This window comes from Lonchura striata, chromosome 6 (genome assembly GCF_050655825.1).
Source record: "Lonchura striata isolate lonStrDom1 chromosome 6, ASM5065582v1, whole genome shotgun sequence".
In the NCBI taxonomy this organism is placed as follows: Eukaryota; Metazoa; Chordata; class Aves; order Passeriformes; family Estrildidae; genus Lonchura; species Lonchura striata.
Genome location: NC_140708.1, coordinates 38,792,314 through 38,814,802, shown reverse-complemented (window position 1 = coordinate 38,814,802; position 22,489 = coordinate 38,792,314). Strand labels below are relative to the sequence as shown.

Genomic DNA, 22,489 nt, shown 5'->3' with positions numbered 1-22,489 from the left:
GTGGTTTCCTGTGCAGATTAATTTGGGCAGAGGAATCTCTCAATATTTGGATCCTAACATCATCCCAAGGGGGTCAGGACGTGTCCCCAGCACTGCAGTCCACAAACACCTTCCTTAGCAGGGAAATGAGTTATTTAATTCAGCCACTTCCCTTTGAAGTGCTTGAATACAATGCCACACACGTTGGAAATGAAAAATAAAAGTGTCACTCAACAGAGAAACACAATTTACAGTAATTATTCATGTCTGCAGAATATTTATGAAAAAAAAAACCAAAAACCCAAGGGAAATTAAAAATCCCATAAATAGCCTCAGTGGAGAACAGCTGGAGAGACCCCATACAACAATCAAGTATTTATCCTGATCCCCACCTTTCTGCATGCCAAGAAGATGGCACTGCAAGCCTGAAACTCAGTTTAGAGCCATGGAAAGTCCAAAAGGAGAACGAGAGGAAATTGAAATGTCAGCGCAGCCAGATCTCACGCTTCCAATTTCTGCTAAAAAACGAGGACAGAGGAAAACCCTGAATTTCAGTGCTCACCATCACTCGAGTGCTTGGTCTGTTTGCCACGGGAGAATCTCTACACATGCTCCAAATTTACTGATTTATCACAGGGCAAGGATGGAAACTGGAACAGCCTTACCTGGTTTGTGCAGGGATGCAGCCACAGCCTGGCCTCACACCACGCCACACTTCTGGCACACGATGGTCCCCAAAAAGGCCCCAAGAAATGACAGGGAAGATGCTTAACATGAAGCAAGAAGGTGGAGACTCAACCGGTCAGTGAAGTGAGATGTATCACATTAAAAATACATGTTTGATGTGTGTGCATGAATACACAGCTGTACCTGCACTCATGTGAATCTCTATCCATATATCACAAATAAATACGTTTTCACTGCAAATTTTTCATCCTTTTCCTTTGTAAAGTCACACAGAACTACAGGCGAGCTAAAGAAAAATGCCTATGTTAAGATAAAACTGAATGAAAAAAACTTTTTTACCCTCAGAATTTGTGGTATCATGGGAGACATCTCAGTAATCATAAATGTCAATTACAGGAACCAGCTTGAGGGGTGACCTTTGTGTTGAGCTTCCCAGTGAAAATAAATGTGATTAAAAATCAAACAACCCCTGTCTTGTGTGGTTTTGTGTGGGACTGATCTGTGCACCTGTAAAATCCACCCTCACTCCCAGCCTGAGACTCAGGGAAATGGAACTGAGGAATCTCTGTTTATCCTGGCTCTGTGAGTTAACTTGCACTAAGTGAATTTAAGCTGCTTTTCAAGAAGTGAAAATGAGTGGCCACTGAAATTCTGTTTTTTCCACTATCCAATACTTGGCATCTCTGCATTCCTTCTTTCAGTGCAATTTGTGTCACAAAGCCCCGAGGAGCTGCTGTCAAGTGTGAGCAGAGGGGCAGCACTTGGAGGAGGTTAATCCCTGACTTGTCCCAAAAGGTGAAAACGTGGCCCCTGTGGATTCCCTGGCCAAGGTCTGCTATGGAAAAGATGGATGGGTCACCTTTGCAAGCAGAAATATTGATTTGAATCACGTCTGAGTGGGACCTTTGGGGTGGAAGCACTGGGAGGATAAAGAGGTGATGATTAAATTAGGTTGTCCCAACCTCACCTTCTCCACATGCAGCTCAGGACACGGGCTGGGAAAAGCAAAAAACTTGCAGCCCTTTGGGGATGGATTCCTACAGGAATGGGGCAGATGGTAGGGACAGGAGATCCTATCACTGGTTAAAGTCAAATAAGTTTTCTGAATTGTTTCATAACGAGCTCTTCTGCATTAGCCCAGCTGTGTCCAAAACAACATGACAAGGAATTCCCAAGGCACTGGGATGCTCTGACTCCCAGCTGGATTGAAAAGGAGAGAGCAAACCATGGGAAATAACAACATTCCCAGGACTGTCCACTGCCTGTGAGGAATTAGCTGCTGGCTTTGCTCAAGTGTGTTTTTAGCCCACTTTGAGGAGGGCCCCGATTCATTCGGGGTTCTGCACAGGTCACAGCCTAGGAGCTGTGAGGTTGTAAAAGGGTGACAACTGGGGTCTGAGAGCAGCTCTGAGAGACTGATTTTCAATCTGTAAAACACACACACAGATGAGATCTGGAGTCTGTGCTGTGAGACCGATTTGGAAGTGCAGCTCTTGTTTGAGGAGTCTCGCAGGGCCGAATTATAACACTTGCATGAGCACAGGAATTTGCTAAGGGCGTGGGAAAACAAACACATTAGCAGAAATACAATTTACAGGTATCCACTGAAAGGCAGATGGGAAAGCTCTTCCCATCCTTTAGGAAGCAAATGGAACAGAAAAGAGGAAACTCACCCAGCATCCCAGCAAGAGCAGCCTCCAAAGCAATTCTCAATTAAATACAAGACTTACAGAATGAAAGGTGCAATACATTATTGATTGACTATGGGTATTTGATTGACTGCAGCCAAGAATCCTTCCCTGCCTGCTCCTCTTGAGCAGAGATTATAGGAACAGAACAAAGAGGGAATTGCAGGATGAGATCCAGCAGTAAATCCTGAGACACTCCAGGAGCTGATTTTACAGCAAGGGAAAGTGTGTTTGTTTGATCCAAAGTGACACCGTGGTTTAAGGCAAAAGAATGAGAATATGTAATTGACCACAGGAGCCACTTTTTATGAGAAGGGCAATTTTTCTGCCTTTGTAACAACAGTGTTGTTTTATTGCTGTGTAAAGTCATTTCTGCTTGGAACTTGCATCATGTAGCAGGTACCTGAGGTGGAAAATATTACATAAAACTCATCTGTTTTCTGAAGCATTCACTTAGAGATACCCAAGCCATCATTTTGGGCATGGACAGCACACAGAGATGGATGTTCTTAGTGCTGATGTGTGTTTTAACTCCAACCTGCAGGGACAGCCACAACAGCACAATAAAAGATTTCAGTTTTCTCACGAGTTCCCCTCCTAAACTGTCCTGAAAAAAAGAAAGTGTATACACAGCCTTCTACATAATGCAGTAGTTCCCAAAATTCTGCAGTGAGGACCAAAATTACCCAGGGAACATATTCATTTTCTTAGACAAGCTTTTAAAATAATAGTTTATTTTTTTGAGTCAGTGGTATATTTAAAAACAATCTACTGTAAGAGTAAAAAGATTGTAGATAATAAAAAAAACCAAAGTGTGATGACAATAAAAAAACACTAGAATATAAAGTTAGTTTCCTTCCTCCCTCCCAAAACCCCATCCCATCAGTCTGATACTTCTCAGAGCTTAATATCTGGAAAAAAACACCCACTATTTTGTCTTTTCTTTACACTTTCAGCAATTAGAAAATTAAGAACACATAAAGCATTCTTTGCAGGCACATTAATCATTATGACGTGAAAAGCAGGCACCATAAAAATTAAAACATTCTAAAAACCATCATATATACAAACACTGTACAGAATGATGGCACAAGGACAAAGTGATTCCGTTCAGTTCATCCTAATCCAACATGAAATATTACACAATAGAGGAAGGAAAAAGCTCCTCCCGTTTCTGTACTCAACATTTAGGTTCAGAATGACCAGGAGTCTCCTCTCTGCTCAGTTTTCTCTCCCACATCCTCGTGCTGCTGGCAGCTCCAAGGTTTCCTTGTTCTCCCCCTCATGGACACCCAGAAGGTCCAACTGAGTGACAGTGGCAGTGGGTGATCCCCAATTTCTGGTTTTACAGAGCCCATTCAGCACAGATTACGCTGAGCTGGGAGGGACCCCCAGGGATCATCAGCCCAGCTCTCATCCCTGCACAGAACCCAAAAAATCCCACCCTGGAGCAGTGTCCAAACCCTCCTGGAGCTCTGGCAGCCTCGGGGCCGTGCCCATTCCCTGGGCAGTGCCAGTACCCTCTGGGGAAGAACCTTTCCCTAAATCCAAGCTCACCCTGCCCTGGCTGTTCCCTGGGTCCTGTCCCTGACTGTGCCAATGAAGAGTTCAGTTCCTGCCCCTGCAGTTCCCTCAGAGGATGCTGCTGACCCACCAAGCTCTCCCCTCAGTCTCCTCTCCTCCAGCCTAGCTCTTCCCCATCCTTGTGCCTCCTTTGGACACTTTCCAACACTTTAATGTCTTATTTACAGTGGGACTGGTGCCAGCCTGGTGTCACCCCAGCCACTGTCACCCTTTGTGCCCCACCCCTGAGCCACTGCTCACCCATCCCGAGATGTGTTTCTCCAGCTGTAGGATGGACATTTTGTCCAGAAGGATCCGTGGGAGATGCTATCAAAAGCTTTGCAGAAGTCCAAAAAGATTCCATCTCCTGGCTTTCCTGGATCAGCCAGCTGGGTGACCTTGCTGTAGGAGGAATTTGGGGTCACAAGCAGGACTTTCCCCTCATGGAGCCGTGCTGGCTGTGACCAATGACTGCATTGTCCTCCAGGTGTTTTCCAGGTGCTCCAGAATAATCTCCATGATTTTACTGGGCCTGTAGTTTTCAGGGTCCTCCTTCTTGTCCTTCTTGAAAACCAGGACAACATTCCCCAGCTTCCAGTCAGCTGGGACCTCTCTGGATTCCCCAGACCATTCAAAAATCATCAAAAGGGGTTTTGTGATGACATCAGCAGCTCTTTGAGGATTCTGGTAAATCCCATCAGGGCCCATAGATGTGCAGGGATTCAGCTGGGGCTGCAGGTCCTGCAGGTTCAGGCTGACTGGGAGCTGAGCATTGTCACAGTCGTGGCCCTCCAGCTCAGGGCACTGGGACCCTCTTGGGTCCCACGCTGAGGACAGACAAAGGATGTGCTAAACATGCCTGCCTTGTCCCTGTCCTGTTTGTGAGGTGCCCATCCCCACCCTAGAATGGGCTGATTATATTTTTACACAGCCTTTTGCCATTGATACGTTTGAAAAAAACTCTTTTTTTTGGTTCCTGACAGTTCAACTCCAACTCCAGCTGAGCTTTGACCACAGGAATTTTCTCCCTACAGCGGGGAGCTGCACCTCTGTGTTGTTCCTGTGCCCCCTGACCTTGCTTCCACTGGCACACACCTTCCTTTTCCACGTGATATCCAAGAGGAGATCCCTGTTCAGCCCAGCCAGCTCTGCTTGACTTCCAACATTTGGGAATTGCTGCTCCTGTGCCCTTGGGAGGTGATGTTTAGAAAGGGACCAGCACTGATGGACCCCAGCACCTGCAAGAACATTTTCCCAGGGGACCTTACAAATTCCCTGAGCAGCCTCATGGTCAGAGGGGAGGTTTGGCTGGCACTTTTCCTCCTCTCACCAGAGGTTTTAAACTCGATGGCATCGCGGTCACTGTGGCCAAGACAGCCCCAAATCCCCACTTTGCTCACTGCAATCAGGTTATTTGTAACACACACCAATTTCACAAAACAGTGGTGTCTGATTTGTAACCCGGGGCTGAAATCCCTGTTATTCAGGGAAATCCGACAGCAGCTTCACCTCACTGGGAAACCTCCTCTTGCCCTGAATTCCATGTGAATATTGTCATTGATTCCTATATACACTGAGATTAGCTACAAAAACTCTGCTCATTTGAAGCTCCAGAGGTACCCAAAATCTTTAGGTACAACATTTCCAGCTCTCATTTTAATCTCCACATTTAGCTCTGTGCCTGGCGTTATCCAGAAGCAGGGAGAAGGTTTAGGAAGAGGGTCTTGTCAGTTGCTGGAGTTCCCAGTCTCAAGTAGAAATCCAGATTTCTTTCAAGTTATGGGAGGGAATAACCCCAAAACCAGGGGGATGTAGTGTTGGTTCCGACACGTGGCGAGAAATGGATTTCTTACGGAGTTACCATTGCACTAAATGTTAGATACTGCACGCCTGAATGAGGTAAACATTATAGACCATAAAATACTTAGGGAAATGAATTGTTACAGCTTTATCTTTGGAAAAAATCCCGCTTCCTCCTTCACTGGACAATCCCAGAGTCAACAGACGTTTGCTTCCGCGTCGTCTTGGGAGGCGGCGGCGGCGGAGTCTTGCTGGGCAGCGGAGGAGGCAGGTGCTGGAAAAAAAAACAATTTGGGCAGATCAGGTGAGGAATGAATGGAATTCTGGAATGCTTTTGAGTCATGTCTAAGTGCAAGAGGCAGCAGGTAAGTCTGGAGGCCTCTGGCTCACAAAAACCTCTCCCTGAAGAATTTGCTGTGAGCACAAAATGCTCTCAGCCATTACTTTTAAATATAACTTTGACTTTTGACAGTGAAAAAAGATCTCTCAAGAGTTCAGGATTAATTAGCTCAATATTTAAGGGAAAAATCTTTTGAAAGCACTGGAGAAGTTTATAATTCCCCACTTTATATCATGATAGGATATTGATTTCTTGGTCTGTATCGATTGCCCTCAGCCTCTAGGCACTCAGAGCTTAAAACCCAAGCTGAAGCAATGGCTTCATTGCTTTTCCACTATGTTTTGGATTTTGCACACTAAGAACAGAAATATTTAAACAAAAAAACAAAAAATAAACAAATTAAAATCATTTAGAGGAATAAGTCACTCACAATTTACTATTACACAGAGTTATAATTAAAATATTCCAAACAGAAATGCAGAACATTCAAATATACATATTTAAAATCACTTTATGTATCTCACAACAGAAGAGCATCCCCAGTCAGAATCACCAACTAATTGGATAAATGAAAAAAGCCATTATGGAAATGAAGACCTTTTTCCCTAATGTTGAAACGTGGAAGTGATAAAATCTGTTGCAGGAAGTGCTGGGAACGCTGCAGTTTGCAGACAGGTTTTCCCAGATTTGGGCTGTGCAGGCAGCACAGGTTTCCCAGAGGCTGTGCTGCAGTGTCACAGCTCATCAACTCTGCTCTGCCTGTGTTTTTCCCTGTGATTCTCCCCCACTCCCCAGTCAGGGCCTTTTGTTTTCCTCCTTCCCAATGATGCTTTTCCAGCTCTTTGTTCCCGTCCTGCCTCAGCCAGCCCAGCACCAGCTGCTGGCTCCACACAGCCACAGCCTGACCAGCACCAGCTCTGCCCAAATTCCTCAGTCACCTCTGCAAGGACAGCCCAAGCACCTGCAACTCCTCAGTGCTGGACAAAATTCCTGATGGTTTGTCAGGATCAGGAAGATCCCGGCATCTAAACAACTGAGAAACGCCATGGAAGTGCAGAGAACCAAAGCTGGTCCTTTTCAAAACTATCCAAGGATGCTGTTCCAAAAAGAGGAGAGGTTCAGGGTGATGCCAGGACATCTCAGTCCCTCCTCTGCTCAGAGCAGCTCCTGATGCTCCTGCAATCTCATGACTGGGAGTTTTCAGAGGTAAGAGCAGAAGAAAAACAACCTTGAAGGTAATTAAATATGCTCTGCCAAGCAGGGAGAAGCCAGCATGGAGTTACAAATCTGAGATTTCACCAGACAGTTTTACTGATCACAGACTAAGGAGAAAGCTAGGAATGCAAACTGGCTGAGCCAGGTAGGCTGGATCTTTGCTGGAATCTCTTTCCTGTGTCCTGCCTGGACAGCACCACTTTCCAATCCATTTGACACCTTTCCTCATTCCTCCAAACTCTCCAGGTAAAGGAAGAGGGATCCCAAACCACCACCAGGTGAGCCATGCCCTGAGCTTGTCTCTCCATTCTGCTCCATCCATCCACTGTCCATTCCCCAGGCTCTCCAGCAGCACCACTGCTCTTTCTGCCTGCTCCCAGTGTCATCCTTGCCTTCAAAATGCTCTCTGGAAATTCACTGGGTTTGATCTGCTGCTGAGGGAGAATCTCTGAACCAAAAGTGAGGCACTGGAGCAGGGTGCCCGGTCTGCAAAGCTGCATTTCCCTGGAAAAGAGGCACCCACCCCTGGCACTGGGGACAGGGGTCAGTGGTGCCTTGGCAGTGCTGGGGACACATTGGACTGGATGATTTTAGTGCCCTTTCCCACCCTGAATGAATTCCCACAGCAGGCTCCAAACAGGCACTGCTTGTTCCCAGCTTTCAGTGGGACATGATGATCCCTGAGTCAGGAAAGTCAACAGATTAATATGAAAGGCAGACAAAATAAGAATTTGATTTTTTTTATTGCATGCAAAATTGAAGAATTTGTTTGGTTTTTAATTAAATTGCTACTGCTGATCTGCCTCTGAAGTGTAACAGCCAGAACCATTAAATATTTCTTCTACCTGAGCAAATCCCCTTCTTAACTTGGCACGTTAACTCCTGAATTCCTGCTAAGGCACCTGAATAAATGTCAGTTAGGATCTGAAGATTCCAAAATCCCTGAAAACTTACTGAATTACAGTCCTTTATCCAGGCAAGGGCTCTGGGAAAGCTCTGGGAAATGCTGGTGGTCTGCAGAACATCCAACATCTCATGGAGCTGACATTGCCTTCAAACTGCATAAACCACGTGCTCCTCAAAACCACAGCACAAAACATAAAACTTTCCTCCCTGCTTTGCTCTCTTTAACTTCATATTCATCAACAGGAAAAAAAAAAAACAACTCTGCTGATAGCATCATTTGTGCAAATCCATTTTGAATTTAAATAACACTCTATTGGCAATAATTCTCAATTCAATTAGATCAAAGGCATTTCTCAAGCAAATGAGCCCCTTCATATTGATCAGAGAACAATCAAATCAGCCCTGAAAACCTGGTTCTGAAAAGCACAGACAATGCAAATACAATGAGAAAAAGCTAAATATATATGCTATAAATAACAAGCTCAAAACCTACCCGAGCTCAGATTCTGCAAGCAAATTAGGCAGAAAGAAATAGCAGAGATAGGTAGATAATTATTATAATTGAATTTACAATTTCCATTAGAAAGTCGGATAAATTTAGCACATGTTCATTTATATAATAAGCTCCCAATGAATCTATGAAGTAGGATGTGTAATGCTGGTTGGGGCGACATTGTTGGGAATTTTGCAAGACCAAACATTCCATTATGGAGCTGGGGCAAGTCCAAACCACCACTCCCAGGGCTGATCCATCCTTCCTTTTATCCCAGGACAGAAATTCAACCACGTTTCCTCCCTCCCTTTAACACCACACTCACAAAAGCTATTATCAGGCTTATAAAGCTCATCTGTGCTGTGCTTCCTCTTAGAAACTTTGCAATGAAAATAAGTTTGCCTCGATTTTGTGTTTAATTAAAACTCTCTTTGCCAAATTGGTATTTATATCTCGGTGGTTAATTGTGAACCTGACTTTTCCCTTTCCTTCCTGACAAACTGACAGAAGCTGCTGCTTGACATCCCAACCTATTTTGGGCAGAATCCTTGACTCAGGGGTACCTCAGGGGAAGCAGAAACCTTATGTAAAAGGCACATCTGCAACACAGAAACAATCTGTTCCTTCTGCTTCAGACATGAAATTGCTCCCATTTGTTTGCTGCTTTTTTTTCCTTTCCCTGATACAGAAAAGAATCAAGTTTAAAAACATTTGTCTGTCTTCTCTTACGGAGAGATATAAACTGCACTACACCAGGCGTGTTGAAGATGTAGTAAAAATCAATTACAGAAAATGCTTTTTTAAATTTTTTTTTTTGCTACTCTGAAGGAGCAAAATGAGAAACGAGTTGTTTTTTGTTCATAGAATAATGTTGAAAGAAACAACTACCAAAAAAATCAACCAGAATTTGTTTCTCCAAAAGGGTCCTTGTGGCATTGCACGAGATTTCTTCCTGTGCAAGGAACTCCTTGAAATTCAGTGGTCACCAACAGGACATGCTCTGGAGATCCAGAGAGAACCACTTTGGTTGGAAGGATTAAGGGATCTAATTAGGTCAGAAGCAGCAGAAATGGGATGTAAATAGACCATCAGGCAGCCAGGACTGTGAAAATGCTTTCAGAGTTACTCCTTCAGCACGGAGCTGAGATGCCTGACAACAACGTGGTTATTTCGTATCTGCAACGAAAAACAACATTTGAGTGTGAGGCTCTGGTAGAATAACTCTCCAGCAGGGAGAACAGCCACACTCTGCTAATGGCAACCAAATTACAGACAGTTTAAGCTAATTGGCTGTTTGACCCAGGGAGCAAAGTTCTGTGCAAAATCCAGCAGGTAGCTGATGGGAAATGACTGTGTAGCCCCTGCTTCATCCATCATCTATTAGAGACTCATCTGACTCGGTGGCACAGGCATCACCTGCCCTTGCTGGAGTGCACTGGGATCAGGGAGAGGCACTGCAAGGGTTCTTCTGCAGAGATGTGTGCTCCCAGCTCTCAGCCCCTCACAGGGCAACAGGAGAAACGCCTCAAAATGGGCAACGTGGAATTGCTCCAGGCCAGAATCCCAGAGCAGATCAAAGGGGACAGGCTGGAGAGCTGGGGGGGCTCACCTGGAGAGGAGCAGCTCCAGGGAGAGCTCAGAGCTCTGCAAGGACCTAAAGGGGCTCCAGGAGAGCTGGAGAGGAACTGGGGACAAGCATGGAGGGACAGGACCCAGGGAATGGCTTTAGGCTGACAATGGGTGGATTTAGATGGGATTTTGGGCAGGAATTGTTCCCTGGCACAGGGTGCCCAGAGCAGCTGTGGCTGCCCCTGGATCCCTGGCAGTGCCCAAGGCCAGGCTGGACACTGGGGCTGGAGCAGCCTGGGACAGTGGGAGGTGTCCTTGCCATGGCAGGGGTGGGAATGGATGGGGTTTAAGGTCCCTTCCAACCCAAACTGTTTGGTGACTCTGTGACTTTCCCCATGATTTCTGCCAGGCTTGTGAGGGACAGTGGCAGTGGATGAGGGCAGAGCTGGAGCTGACAGGGGTCTGCACCCCTCCTGCAGGGAGGACCTGGCTCCTGGGGTGTGACAGCTCTGCTGGAGCACAGCTGAGGCCACTTTCCCTCTGTGGAACATTTCTGAGGCCACTTTCCCTCTGTGGAACATTTCTCCACGTGGACACCATGAGTATTTGTGCCCACACTGGATGATACTCCAGTTCCCCAGCGCTGCTTCCCCGTCCCAGTCCGTGCACAGACAGACTCAGGAGTGATGAGCAAAACACTCAGAATTCACTTTAGACTCCAGACTGACCCTGCATTCCTCACTGAAGGCCCAGGTCCTGCAAGAGAGATAAACCAGCATGGCCCAAACCATGGCCTGATCCCGTGTGGAGAGTGGGACACGGCCACTCCTGATCTGAATCAGGGGACACATCACATCTCTGGGCAGACAGCAGGAAGGAGACCACAGGTTTCACTCAAAATCCTGTAAAAAGCAGTGGCAGTCCATTGACTTGGAGACTTATTAAAAAGTAAATGAATTTTTCAGAAACTCTTTGCTCAGCAACATCTTAACCCACTGAAGAGTGAGAGACTGGCACAGGAGGAAAGGCTTGCAAGGTTTCCCACCCCCAGCAGGCAAAAACAATGATCAGATGGCAAATAAACCCCATATTTTCATTTGATTTTTCTCCTGGGCACATTATCCAAAGGCTCCTGGAGCTCTGGCAGCCTCGGGGCCATGCCCATTCCCTGAGGAATTTGGGCAGTGCCAGCACCTCTGGGGGAAGAACTTTTCCCTGAAATTCAACCTGAACCTGCCCTGACAGAGCTCCAGGCACCCCCTGCTCCTGCCCCTGCTCACAGCCAGCAGAGATCAGATAGGGAGCAAGTTGTGCTCCCTAATTCCTGCTCCTCCATAGCTCCAGCTGCATTTCCAGCCTCATTGTCCCTGTCCACATGAGGACAAGCATTTGCTGAAGCCTTTAAGGTGGGTTTTTGCTCACTGCAGCTGCTACAAGAGAGAATTTCCAGCACTGCAGCACCTGCATTGCAACACATGAAAAATCCTCCTGGGTTGTGCCTTCTGTGTGTTAGAGCTGAATAAATCATCCAGTTTTATCCCAATGAGCAACCAGAACAATCCCCACACACCAGAGCCAACCCAAGGCTGTTGTGCTCTCACAGGCTTCAGCCATCCCCACGTTCCACATGTGCTGGATTGATGGAGATGTTCCCATCCCAACCATTACCCCATGCTTTGGAAGTGTTATAGCCAATATTAGCAACCCAAGTGCTCCTTTATCTATTTTCTTTGAGCTGCCTCCCTGCTCTGAATACTAAGCAGGAGGTTGATTTGTATGCAAGGGTGAGGATGAACCCATAAAAAATGATAAGTGCCTAAAGGAATCCCTTGATGTAATAATAATCCTTGCAGGAGTCATAGATTTTTTTTTTTTTTTTTTTTATGTTCCCATATATTATTAAGGACATTTTTAGCAGAACAAATTGCAGGGAGCATGAAAATACCTACACAGGTCTCAGAATTAACATAGAGTAAGGGACAATCAGGAAATGATGAGGTGATCACCTGGATTAAAGAGTTCAGGTAGACCAAGGTAACACTGGACTCTGAATATCTGAGATTGCTGTCTCAAAAATGACATTACTGCCTGCAGTTTGACTTGGAGCATCTGATCCCTTTCTGGCTGCCTGCTTTTAGTTCACTACAGCACTTTTCCTGCCTTTCATAACCCACTGCAAGACAACCAGAGTGAAAAACACAATCATTCCTCACACGACGAGATATTTCCAGTTTAAAAGCTACTGAGATAATCTTATCTCTAATAGGTTTTACTGATTTTTCTTCACTGATAGAACTGCAGTGTAATTTAAAAGATGATCAGTTTACCAGGCAGAGAATTATCCAGTTATGAATTATGGAGCTATTTGACCCATGAAACATAAGTCATTAAAACTGTGGAGTGGGATTTAATCATGGCAGCAATGAGAATTCACCCATCTGATCTTTCATGTCCAGCACTACTCATTTTCTTGATGTTCTTTAAAAGCTTCCTTCCTACCAGCCTGATGAAATAAAGGCACAGAGTGATTGTTATAAGATTAGAAGCCTTCTCCAAAATCAATTCCAAACCCAATACAGAATCACAGAATCTGCTGAGGTGGAGGGGACACACAAGGATCAATGAGTGCCACTCCTGGCCCTGCACAGGACAGGTGGCTCTGGGACAGCTCTGCCTTAAATCCTTCTGCCAGGCTTTGAAACCACATTCCATGGTCTTGGAAAGCTTATAAAAACACAGATGCTGAAGAAAATTGTGGGCAGTTAGATAAGAAGATGCAGCCTGTATCTGATTGCATTTCTGAGCTATTAAATCCTGATGCCCTTCAACGCCAGATATTAAAAAATGGGGTATGTTCCTACAGAGACAAAATGTAGTTTAAAAAAATGAGAGGAGCCTGAGCAATCAAGACTGGAAAGAGGAAAAATATTAGGAGCTGAATAAAACTTTGCAAAAAACCACGGGAGCGTATTGGTACTATATTTCTGAACTCCCATTTAATGATGTGGAAATTCTGCTTGTGGCAGGTACAGGAGCTGCACAAGGTCACAGAGCAAATCAGGCTCACTTATCCCCAGGTATGGGCTCCCAAAACCACACCCCCGTGGCATTTGGGAGTCATACAGCAACTAAAAACATCAATCCCCAGAGTGGAAACCCCTTCCAAAAGCCTCCCCAGCCAGAAAAAAAAAAAACACCTGGCTGCCAGGATTTTATTTCTTGTCACTGTTTGATACTTAGCTAAAATCTGAACTCATTTTAGCAATCCTGAGCTACTACCACAGCCTAAACCTTACAGTACATCACACAAAATGAATTTACTACGCAGGAGTTTATGCAGGAAGGAGTTGAAGAAAAGTGAATCCTAATGTGAATTTCTCAGCTTTCTTCCTGGAGATGGATTCCTTAGACAAACCTCCTGGCAGCCCTGCTGTACATTCTGTAATTTTCCACTTAGAGGGCTGTATTCAGGGCAAATGAGAGCTGGCCCCTGAGAGAGATGCTGGGGAAATGGGTTATAAGGTTAGAAGTGCAGTAAAGTTTGATGGAAATGAGAAGGAAAGTGAAAATATTGACTAAAATGATCCAGCCATGGGGAACAACTATAGAAGAGAGGCTTAGAATAGAGAATTTTTCAGTATATGAAAATAAAGACTAAAATGATGGTGGTTTGAATATCTCTATTCTCACTCCTGAAGTTACTTCTAGATCTGTATTTTTTATTTTACCATTCAGCCTGAAATGGTAAAACAATACCAAAAAAGTCAGTTCCTGCGACAACAAAGGCACAATTTCAACCCTGGAAAAGCTGGACTCATGTACTGGGACAATCTGTGTTAAACACAATTATGCCCAGGATCAAACCAAATTCCTGCTTGACTCCTCCTCTGTTGAGATTTCTGCATTTCTGCCGCCATGAAATTTGCTGGAAAGCAAATTGCTCCACACAATTACAGAATTTCACTGGAATGGTGAACTTCAGAGGAATCCTGGATGACACTTCTGCAAACAAAAGGGATCAATTCTGCACGGAATTTTACCACAAAACAGCTCGATCAAAATTTGGCATTTCAAAGTCAAAGGAAACTCATGACCTCGTGGGGTCTTACTGCCCTACTCTGATTTGATTGGTAATAAATTCAATTAATTTCCCAAAGTGGAGCCTGTTTTGAGGGCAAGGGGTGAGGGATCTCTCCCTGTCCTTATCTCAACCCATGGCACTTTCACTGCATTTTCTCTGCCTGCCCACTGAGGAGGGGAGTGATGGAGAATCTTCGGTGGGGCAGGATCAACTCTCCACACCCCTTTAAATGTGTTTTTTTTGCCCATAAAGAAAGTAAAAGGCATTTCTCAAAAGTGCTGCTTTAAGGAAAAGGACCACATTATTTTTAAAAGCTTCCAGCTACAGGAAACGAAGCTGAAAAAGCGAATTTTCCTCAGAAAGCTGCAAAGCCTGTTGGTGATGAAGAGTTTCTGAGCTCCTTGCCTCAAAGGGGACACGAGTTTGCCTCAAGGAAATAAATGAGTGGTGACTGAGGGAAATAAATGAGTGGTGACTGAAGGTTGGCAGAGCAGAGCTCCAGGAAGGGAAGGTGGCAGGTCCATGTTTTATTTCCTTTCCTGACACAGGACTGAAAGGCTTTCAATCCAATTTGCTGCTCCTGCTGGTGAAAGCTCCCTGCCCAACAAACCTGACAACATCTGGCTTTGGAATTGCCCAGAATGAGCCCAACTTTCCTCCCTCCAGGTCCTGGTGATGCTGCAGAGCCCCTGTGGATCAGCTGGTGGATGCAGGAGCAGGATGGCAGCTCCCCTGGCATGGCTCAGGGCACACAGGGCTCAGCAGGGATGGGGCTCTGGGACTCACCCGTTGATGGGCAGGGGGGGACGTGGTGGGGCTGATCAAGTCCTGGCTCTCCATGAGGTTCCCGTAGTCGGCCGTGCTTCCTTTGAGGGGCAGAGGAGGGGGAACGTCGGGGATGTCGGAGCTGGACATCCCGTTCAGCTCCAGATCTGCAAAAAACAACACTGGGTTAACTCTGCCAGCAGCTGAATCCCACAGTTCCACAATGAGTTGGGCTGGGAGGGACCTCGTGGATCATCCAGTCACGGGTGATGTGTACAGAAGTAAAATTTTAGGATTCTAGATGAGGGGTCCAAAGGGGACAAGATGGAGGAAATTGGGTGTGCCTTGTCCTTTTTCTCCTTCTTCCTGCCCTCCATGTCTCACTGTGCTGTTGGCATTTTTCTGTTGGTTCAGGCTGGGGACACACTGTCCAACGTAGGTGACAGATATTGGCACGTTATTGTAAATCCAGCCCAGGGAGTTTCTGGTATTTAATGTTTGTCACATCCCACTGAGGGCAGAGCCCCACACGCTGCCCTGCAGGACAGAGCTGGGCAGGGCAGCAGAACATGTGAGAGATAAACAGAATAAACAACCTGGAAACCAGCACAGACCAATTATGGCTTCTGCTTTAGCAGCAAAGCTAACAGAGACTTTCTACAATCTCAAAATCATCTCAATACCAAATTCCAACAACGATGGACTTCCACCATCACCTTTCACTATCCCAGGTTGCTCCAAGCCCTGTCTAACCTGGCCTTGGACTCACTTTAAAACACCCTCTAAATACTCGAACAACACCCTGTTTTTAATAAACATATTTTTTGTCTCGTGTTTCCCACCAAAATATCCAAAATAGCTATGTAAATACAATTATCTCACCTTCAAGCTCACCTTATACATTAAAACACAATAAAAGTTTTGCAAAGTGCACAAAGAAAATATACTCTGGCTAAGTTTTATTGACTTTCTCCCAGTAAAATAAAAGCTCTGTTTTAATAAAATGCACAAATGAAAGCCTGGGATTAAGTACATCTCTCTCCAAAACTTTCAAGCTCCAGGTAACTATAACAAATGAGCAGCCATTAGTTGTTGAGTAAATAAAATCATGCACGAGAAAGTACCAAGCATTTATTATTCCTGTGTGCTGGGTAGAAAATTCCCTTTTCTTAGCAGATAAATCCTCCCAGGTATATGCTGGAGAGGCAAATAGCCTGAGGGACAATAAAGTTTATTGAGGCCTGAGTGATACATAGGTTTTTGGGGAGATATCCCCCCACAGTGTATTTCAGGGTAATTCACTCATTTTAGTACAGTCATTTTAATTCTGCCATTTTAACAAAACCCACTGCGATCTCTACGAGATAAGAAACTGAAATGATTTGTTTATAAATGAGGGAATTTTATTTAGGAAAAAAATATTATTTCTATTTTATTTTACTGGGGTGATTTGTGGAACAAGAGAGGATTTGTTTATGCAGATGTTTTTATTGCAAAGCTCGTATCAATATTTTATTAAAAGTGTGAATTTATTGTTCTCTACAATGGCCTCGCACTACACAATTTAACTCTAAGGTGGCTCTATTGATTTGTCACTGAAAACTGTAATTTTACTCCTCATCCTTCCACCTGAACTCTTGACTACTTGGAAAAAAGGTTATTTTCCATCCTGGGACTCCACATTTTCAGTGGCTTCCTCTCCAATAGGCTGAAAATGTTGTTTGTCCACCAGGACTGAATTTCTCATCGCTTTTCCCACTGCTCCTGTTTTTTATCCTTCCCTCTCAACAGGGAGGATTTCTCCACTCCCCAGAGTTTCCTCCCAAGAGTTTTCTTTCTGGATCTCCATGAGAATCTCCTTCTTCATGGACCTGAACTGCAGCTGGGAAACCACGCTGTGCATTTGTAACTAAAAATTGATTCTGGGAATGAACTTTCCTGTCCGTTCTGGATGAATTCCCCATCCATTCTCAAGAACTCAGGAATCTGAGATCTTCCATGTCACAAAACAACTCTTTGGTCCTGCACATCTCCCCCACTACTAAACATCTATATCTTAGCTAAGTATATTGATATCTGAATTTTTGGTTGGTTTTTCCATGCAGTTTGGGATAATACATGGAAACATTTGGGAAATTACATTTTCTTTTGTGTGTTTAGTTAGAGCTTTAGCAAAACCTTGAACCCTGCTTCAGAAAGAGAACTCTTTCCATATTTACTAAAAACAAACCATGTTTTTTAAACCTCTTTGTAGACATTCCTTGGGAAATTGAGTAGAATAACACACAATTTCCCAAAAATAAAGTAAATGTAACCCCCCTGAGCAATTCAACTTTGCATTCTATATGATATTTTTTCAACTAACAAGATTTCACTTCTTCCATGATAAAACTTCTGATTTCACCTAAGCCAAGGTGCTCCCAAGAGGATGGCGAGACCCATTTTGTTAGGAATAACCCAAATCATTTGTTTCTTTTAACAGATCCTTGGAAGATCCATGGAAAGGCAGGTTTTTGGGAAAGATCTGAGCAATGTTTTCAGCAGAGCTGGAGAGGGAACAAAGTGTGGAGGCAACTCTGCTTGAAGAACCTGGATGGAACCCAGCTGTCCATGCAGTTATGTCCTGCTCTGCTTTGCCCCCTTTCCCTACATCCCCCAGCTCCTGCTCCAGCTGGAATTTCCTGCAGCTTGTCCTTGGCACCTTCCCAACCTCATCCTGATGAAGGATCACAATAAATAAATCCCTTCAAATGTGGGCAGAGCATTTCCACCCACGGGAAGAGCTCATAAAATACACGAGCACCATGTTTTCATTTATCTGGCAACTGCTTAGTGGAACAACAAGATTCTATCCTGAAAAACAATGATTTGATCTTTCCCAGAATTCAGTGAAATCCAGGGAACAATACCCTGCAGCAGGTATTGAACAAATTCAGGAATTCTCAGTGTTGTCCCAAGAAAATCTATTTGCTGCAGATCTGTTTTTTCCTCAGCTGAACTAAACCCCCCTAAGATGGTCACAATACAAATAATTACCCCAAATTTCTGGTGTGCTCCCCATTATTCAATGAAATTCATTATTCAAGGTGGTTCATCAGATGGGTGTGCTTTGAATATTTATTCCTTACTGGACATGTGCCACTGGGAAGATCTTGGAGCTGGCAAAGGATCAGTTAAGGGACCCTTTTTTCATCTTACCCTAATGATCACATTTTACACTCCCTTCTCTTCAAGTGCCAGCTAACAGGCAGCCAGGATTGCTTAGCAACCCAATAACTGCTTTTAGCCCATTTGGGCTCTGAAGGAACTTCTTTATCCTTAGAATTCCTAAAAAAAATTATCACTGTAATGCCTGAAATGATTCTGGACTGGTGCAATAAGCTGATCCTATTTCATGTAACACCCACCAATCTCTAGCACAAAAATATTCTCAGAAGTACCTGCTAACTTCAGATACCTTTTAAAAAGAGAAATCAAATTAAGTGTTAATAAAATGCACATATGAACAAAATATCCAATTAATATATCTTTTGCAGGAATATACAACACCTAGTTCTCTATATCCCCTGATTTTGGCATTTTTGGTTTTTCATTTCTGACTATAAAATTGTAAAGGAAGGTGAGAGTTACAAGTTAATTGAAATCAAAACATTTGCTCTGGGTGTCTGACTGTTTAAGAGAGAAAGTTTTAAAGTACCAAAACCACTACACAAAGCAGTGACCTTGATGGAACAAGAGTTTTTTCTGACAACTGATCACCTCCTCTCCTCCTTACTAACTTAAGCACTGGAGTAGGATTTGGGGACATATAACAAAAATATCTTATTTTTTTGCTTTTTTGTCACATGCTGACAGCTGCAAACTCTGAATAACAAGTTTTGGGAAAGAGCACTGGGAAAGAAATAGGTGTTGGATTACACCCAGTTCTGCAATAGGGTTTGCTGCAGACTGAAGCAAACAGATGATACTTTACAGAAAAGCTGAGTGATAGGTGTCAATGTCAAACAAAAACTACTTTAAAAAGCCTGACCTTTGTTTTCCTTTTTGGTTTGTACCCACAGCATATCAAAAAGAAGGTTTTTTTAATGTACAATTACAAAAAATATTGCTTTATGCTTCAAAACACTCAATATGGGATAAAGTACAACACGAATTTTTGACTGTTACTCTACACCTAATTAATTGTTAATGATTACTTGAAAAGAAACTGTTTCTGCTTGCTTTTGTAAAAGATAGAATTAATTTTTGCTGGCAAAGGTAAGAGCTTAAGTAATACTGATGCCTTGAGAAGGCTGAGCCATAACAGAGGCTGGACAGAGTCACAGAACAAAGCAGGGATTTATTCCAGGATCTCCTCATGGATCCACCTTGGGCAGCACCAGAGCCCAGCCAGGGCTGCACCCAAATGACCCAAAATGGTCCCAAAATGAACCCAAATGACCCAAAATGGTCCCAAAATGCACGAGCGCTCCCGGGGCTCTCCCTGGGATCAGTTCTGCTCCATTGGCACCTTGGAGTTCATTGTCCCATTCCAGCTCCAGCCCAGGCAGTCCCACCCTGCTGGTTTTTCTCTCTCCAGCCCACGCTGTTTGTGCTCCTGGGCTGAGGTTTGGATCATTTGTCCTTGGTGCCCAGCTGGAGCAGGAATTGTTTTGTCTCCCTGCTCTGTGCAGAGAGCTCAGCATCCCCTGATATGAAGCTCAGACCCACACACTAAAGCAGCACAGAATCTGAAAAGTAAAAAAACTGAACCTGAGGCATCAATCCCTGGTGCAAGAAATACCCTGGTGATGGCGAAACTCACACCATGGTGTGAAGACACGCTCAGGACATCCATTTCCACCCCAAAAAGGAGTTTATTTCAGAGAGAAGACTTACTGGGCTGGATGCTGAAGGCGAGCTTGGTGCGGGGGGTGATGGGCGGCGGGGTCAGCTGGGAGCTGGGCGGGGACACGGAGAATCGCCGCTCGCTGCACATCACGTTCAGCACCTGGCTCTTGGGTCTCTGCGGCCTCAGGGGGCTGATCTGGGGGACAGAACCAGGGAGGTGGGCAAGGAACACAGAGAAACGAGTGGCAGAGCTGGTCTGATGCTCTGCAGGGAGAGGACAGCGCTAACAGCCAGTATTGCTCATCCCCAGCTCCAGAGTCCTCCCTTCTCCCAGCCTGGTCTGGTTTGCTGAGCTAATTCCCAAACCACTTGTTTAGTAACACCTGAGGAACTTTAGAGTTTCACACCACATTATATACAGCACTCAAAAGGTTTATTTTTTCTCACACAAGTCTACTTTCCTGTCAAAATGCACCTCTTTAACCATTTAACCAGGTTTCTGCTTTCCACATCCTTTCAAGCATATTTTTAGTAGAATGATAAGTAAAGCAGCCACTTTTTCAGGGGTAGATAGTTATAAAAAAGTAACTAAGGAAAACATGTTAATTGGTGAAGGAAACATGCCAGACTCAAGAGAAAAACCAACTGGAGACAAGTCCCCAAGTTAACTCACTCTTCATCAAACTCTCTTCTGCTGAAGACATCATCTGTTCACAAACACCTTCTTGGTGGCTCCTGACTGTGCTTGTATTTAATTCACTGAAATATCTCTATTTTTTTTTTTTCTTTGCTCTGGCTGCTTCATAATCCATTCAAATTTTCCATCATGAACCCTCAAAAGATATTTGTAATCTGATGGGCAACTCAAGCTTTAGTTAAGGCAATTCTTTTTCCTGACTTTAATTCTAAGCTCTACTAATTTCTCCATTCACCACCCCCTTAGAAACAGGAATCATAGTGAAAAAAATGAAGCTTTTATTTCAAACATATCCTAGAAAATGGAGCAACAGCTTGAAGTTAAAAGGGGAATTACTCCAAGGTGCTTCAGTGGGACAAAACAGAAAGTGCCAGCAGCAATCCAGGCTTTTTCAAACGATTTTGTCATTTCCCAGTGTCTGGGGTTTTATGAAGTACATTGGGAAGGAGAAATCTGAAATTTTTTCAGAAAACAAACCCTAAAAGGCTTCACATCAAAGATGTGCCTGTGAGACCCTTCTACAACAAATGATTGACCAAAAAGTATGGACCTTTTTTTGGAAAGTTCATCAAGACCTCGGGGTGACCTCTAGGAAATTGTTTTGATGCTAAAAATAAAATTCTAAAGATTCCAAAGGTTTCTGCTTTCCACATGCTTTCAAGCGTATTTTTAGTAGAATGAGTAAGCAAAGGAACCACTTTTTCAGGGGCAGATAATTATAAAAAAGCAACTAAGGAAAACACGCTAATTGGTGAAGGAAACATGCCAGAATCAAGAGAAAAACCAACTGGAGGCAGGTCCCCAAGTTAAGTCACTCTGTAATTACTGAAATAAATGTGAACTTCTCCTGTGATTGACAGCTTGGGCCTCCTCTGAAAGCTCCACACAAATCACGGATCTGCTGAGGAATATGTGCTCTTGGGAGGCCACCAATCCATAATGAAGCCATTGCTAATTTTTCCTGGTCTAGCCAAGGGCAGATCAATGGTGAGTGATGTTAGACACCACCAGATCAATAAAACACAGCCTGTTCTTCTGATTTCCAACAGCAGCCTCCGAGTGCTCTGCTAAGTACCTGGCCTCAGAGCTGGGTTTGCTCTCAGCTCCTGGGATCAAAGCACTAACAAGGACAATTTATGTTGAAGAAGTTGATGTGATACTTAAAAGAAGATAATATATCTCTAGGAAGCGATGAAGATATTCCTGATCATCTTCACATACTCAAGTGCTTGATTTATCTTTGCTGTTTTTATGTAATTAAGGCCTGGGGTTTGATCAGGCAATAAATTCATGGTGAGTGCAGTGAAATTTGGGGAAGAGTATTTAAACCATTCCATGACACAGCCTCTGAATGCTCCTTTTCCGTGCAAACCTAAAGGCTCCATGAAGTAATTCTGCAGTTTTAGAATTCCCCCATGTTCTTCTATGGTGATTCATTTGATTGGAAAAAAGAAGATCCCATAAAAGACTGGAAACACTCATTTCTTTACACAACATCATTGTTGGGAAGAGCAGCAGGAGCTCTGCAGAGATGGGGATGGCCACTGGCATTTCTCTCACTTGATTTTCTCTGGAAATTTGTCTTCTGCTGTAAAATCCCCAAATATTTCAGAAGTCAGAACTAAGAATCTATTTTAAAAATTTCACCAAATGACTGAAATGTTTTAACTGAATGAGTGACAGCACAACGAGCTGTAAAATTCTCAGCACAATGAATCCAGTATCTGTAATAAAAATTTTAGCAACTAAAAGTATTAATTACTAAAATGTCACTTTAGAAATTTTTAAAGCTTAATTTCCATTTCTAGACAAATCTGTACTCCCAACTTTTCTTTTAAAAAAAAATCAATCTTTTTTTTCCACCACTTTTAATCCA

The 22,489-nt window shown here is 43.9% G+C and overlaps 1 protein-coding gene across 2 annotated transcripts in view; it reads right to left on the bottom strand.

The window, feature by feature from the left end:
• Positions 1-3,068: 3,068 nt before the first annotated feature.
• The window catches only part of DOCK1 (dedicator of cytokinesis 1), a 268,915-nt gene continuing 249,494 nt past the window's right edge, over positions 3,069-22,489 (bottom strand). For both annotated transcript variants that reach the window (XM_077784742.2, XM_077784744.2), the window contains exons 50-52: positions 19,965-20,112; positions 15,108-15,253; positions 3,069-5,991 (exon numbers count right to left, since the gene is read on the bottom strand). In XM_077784742.2, the coding sequence (XP_077640868.2) occupies positions 5,896-5,991; positions 15,108-15,253; positions 19,965-20,112 (390 nt within the window). In that variant the 3' untranslated portion in view covers positions 3,069-5,895. The remainder of the gene's footprint in view (positions 5,992-15,107; positions 15,254-19,964; positions 20,113-22,489) is intronic.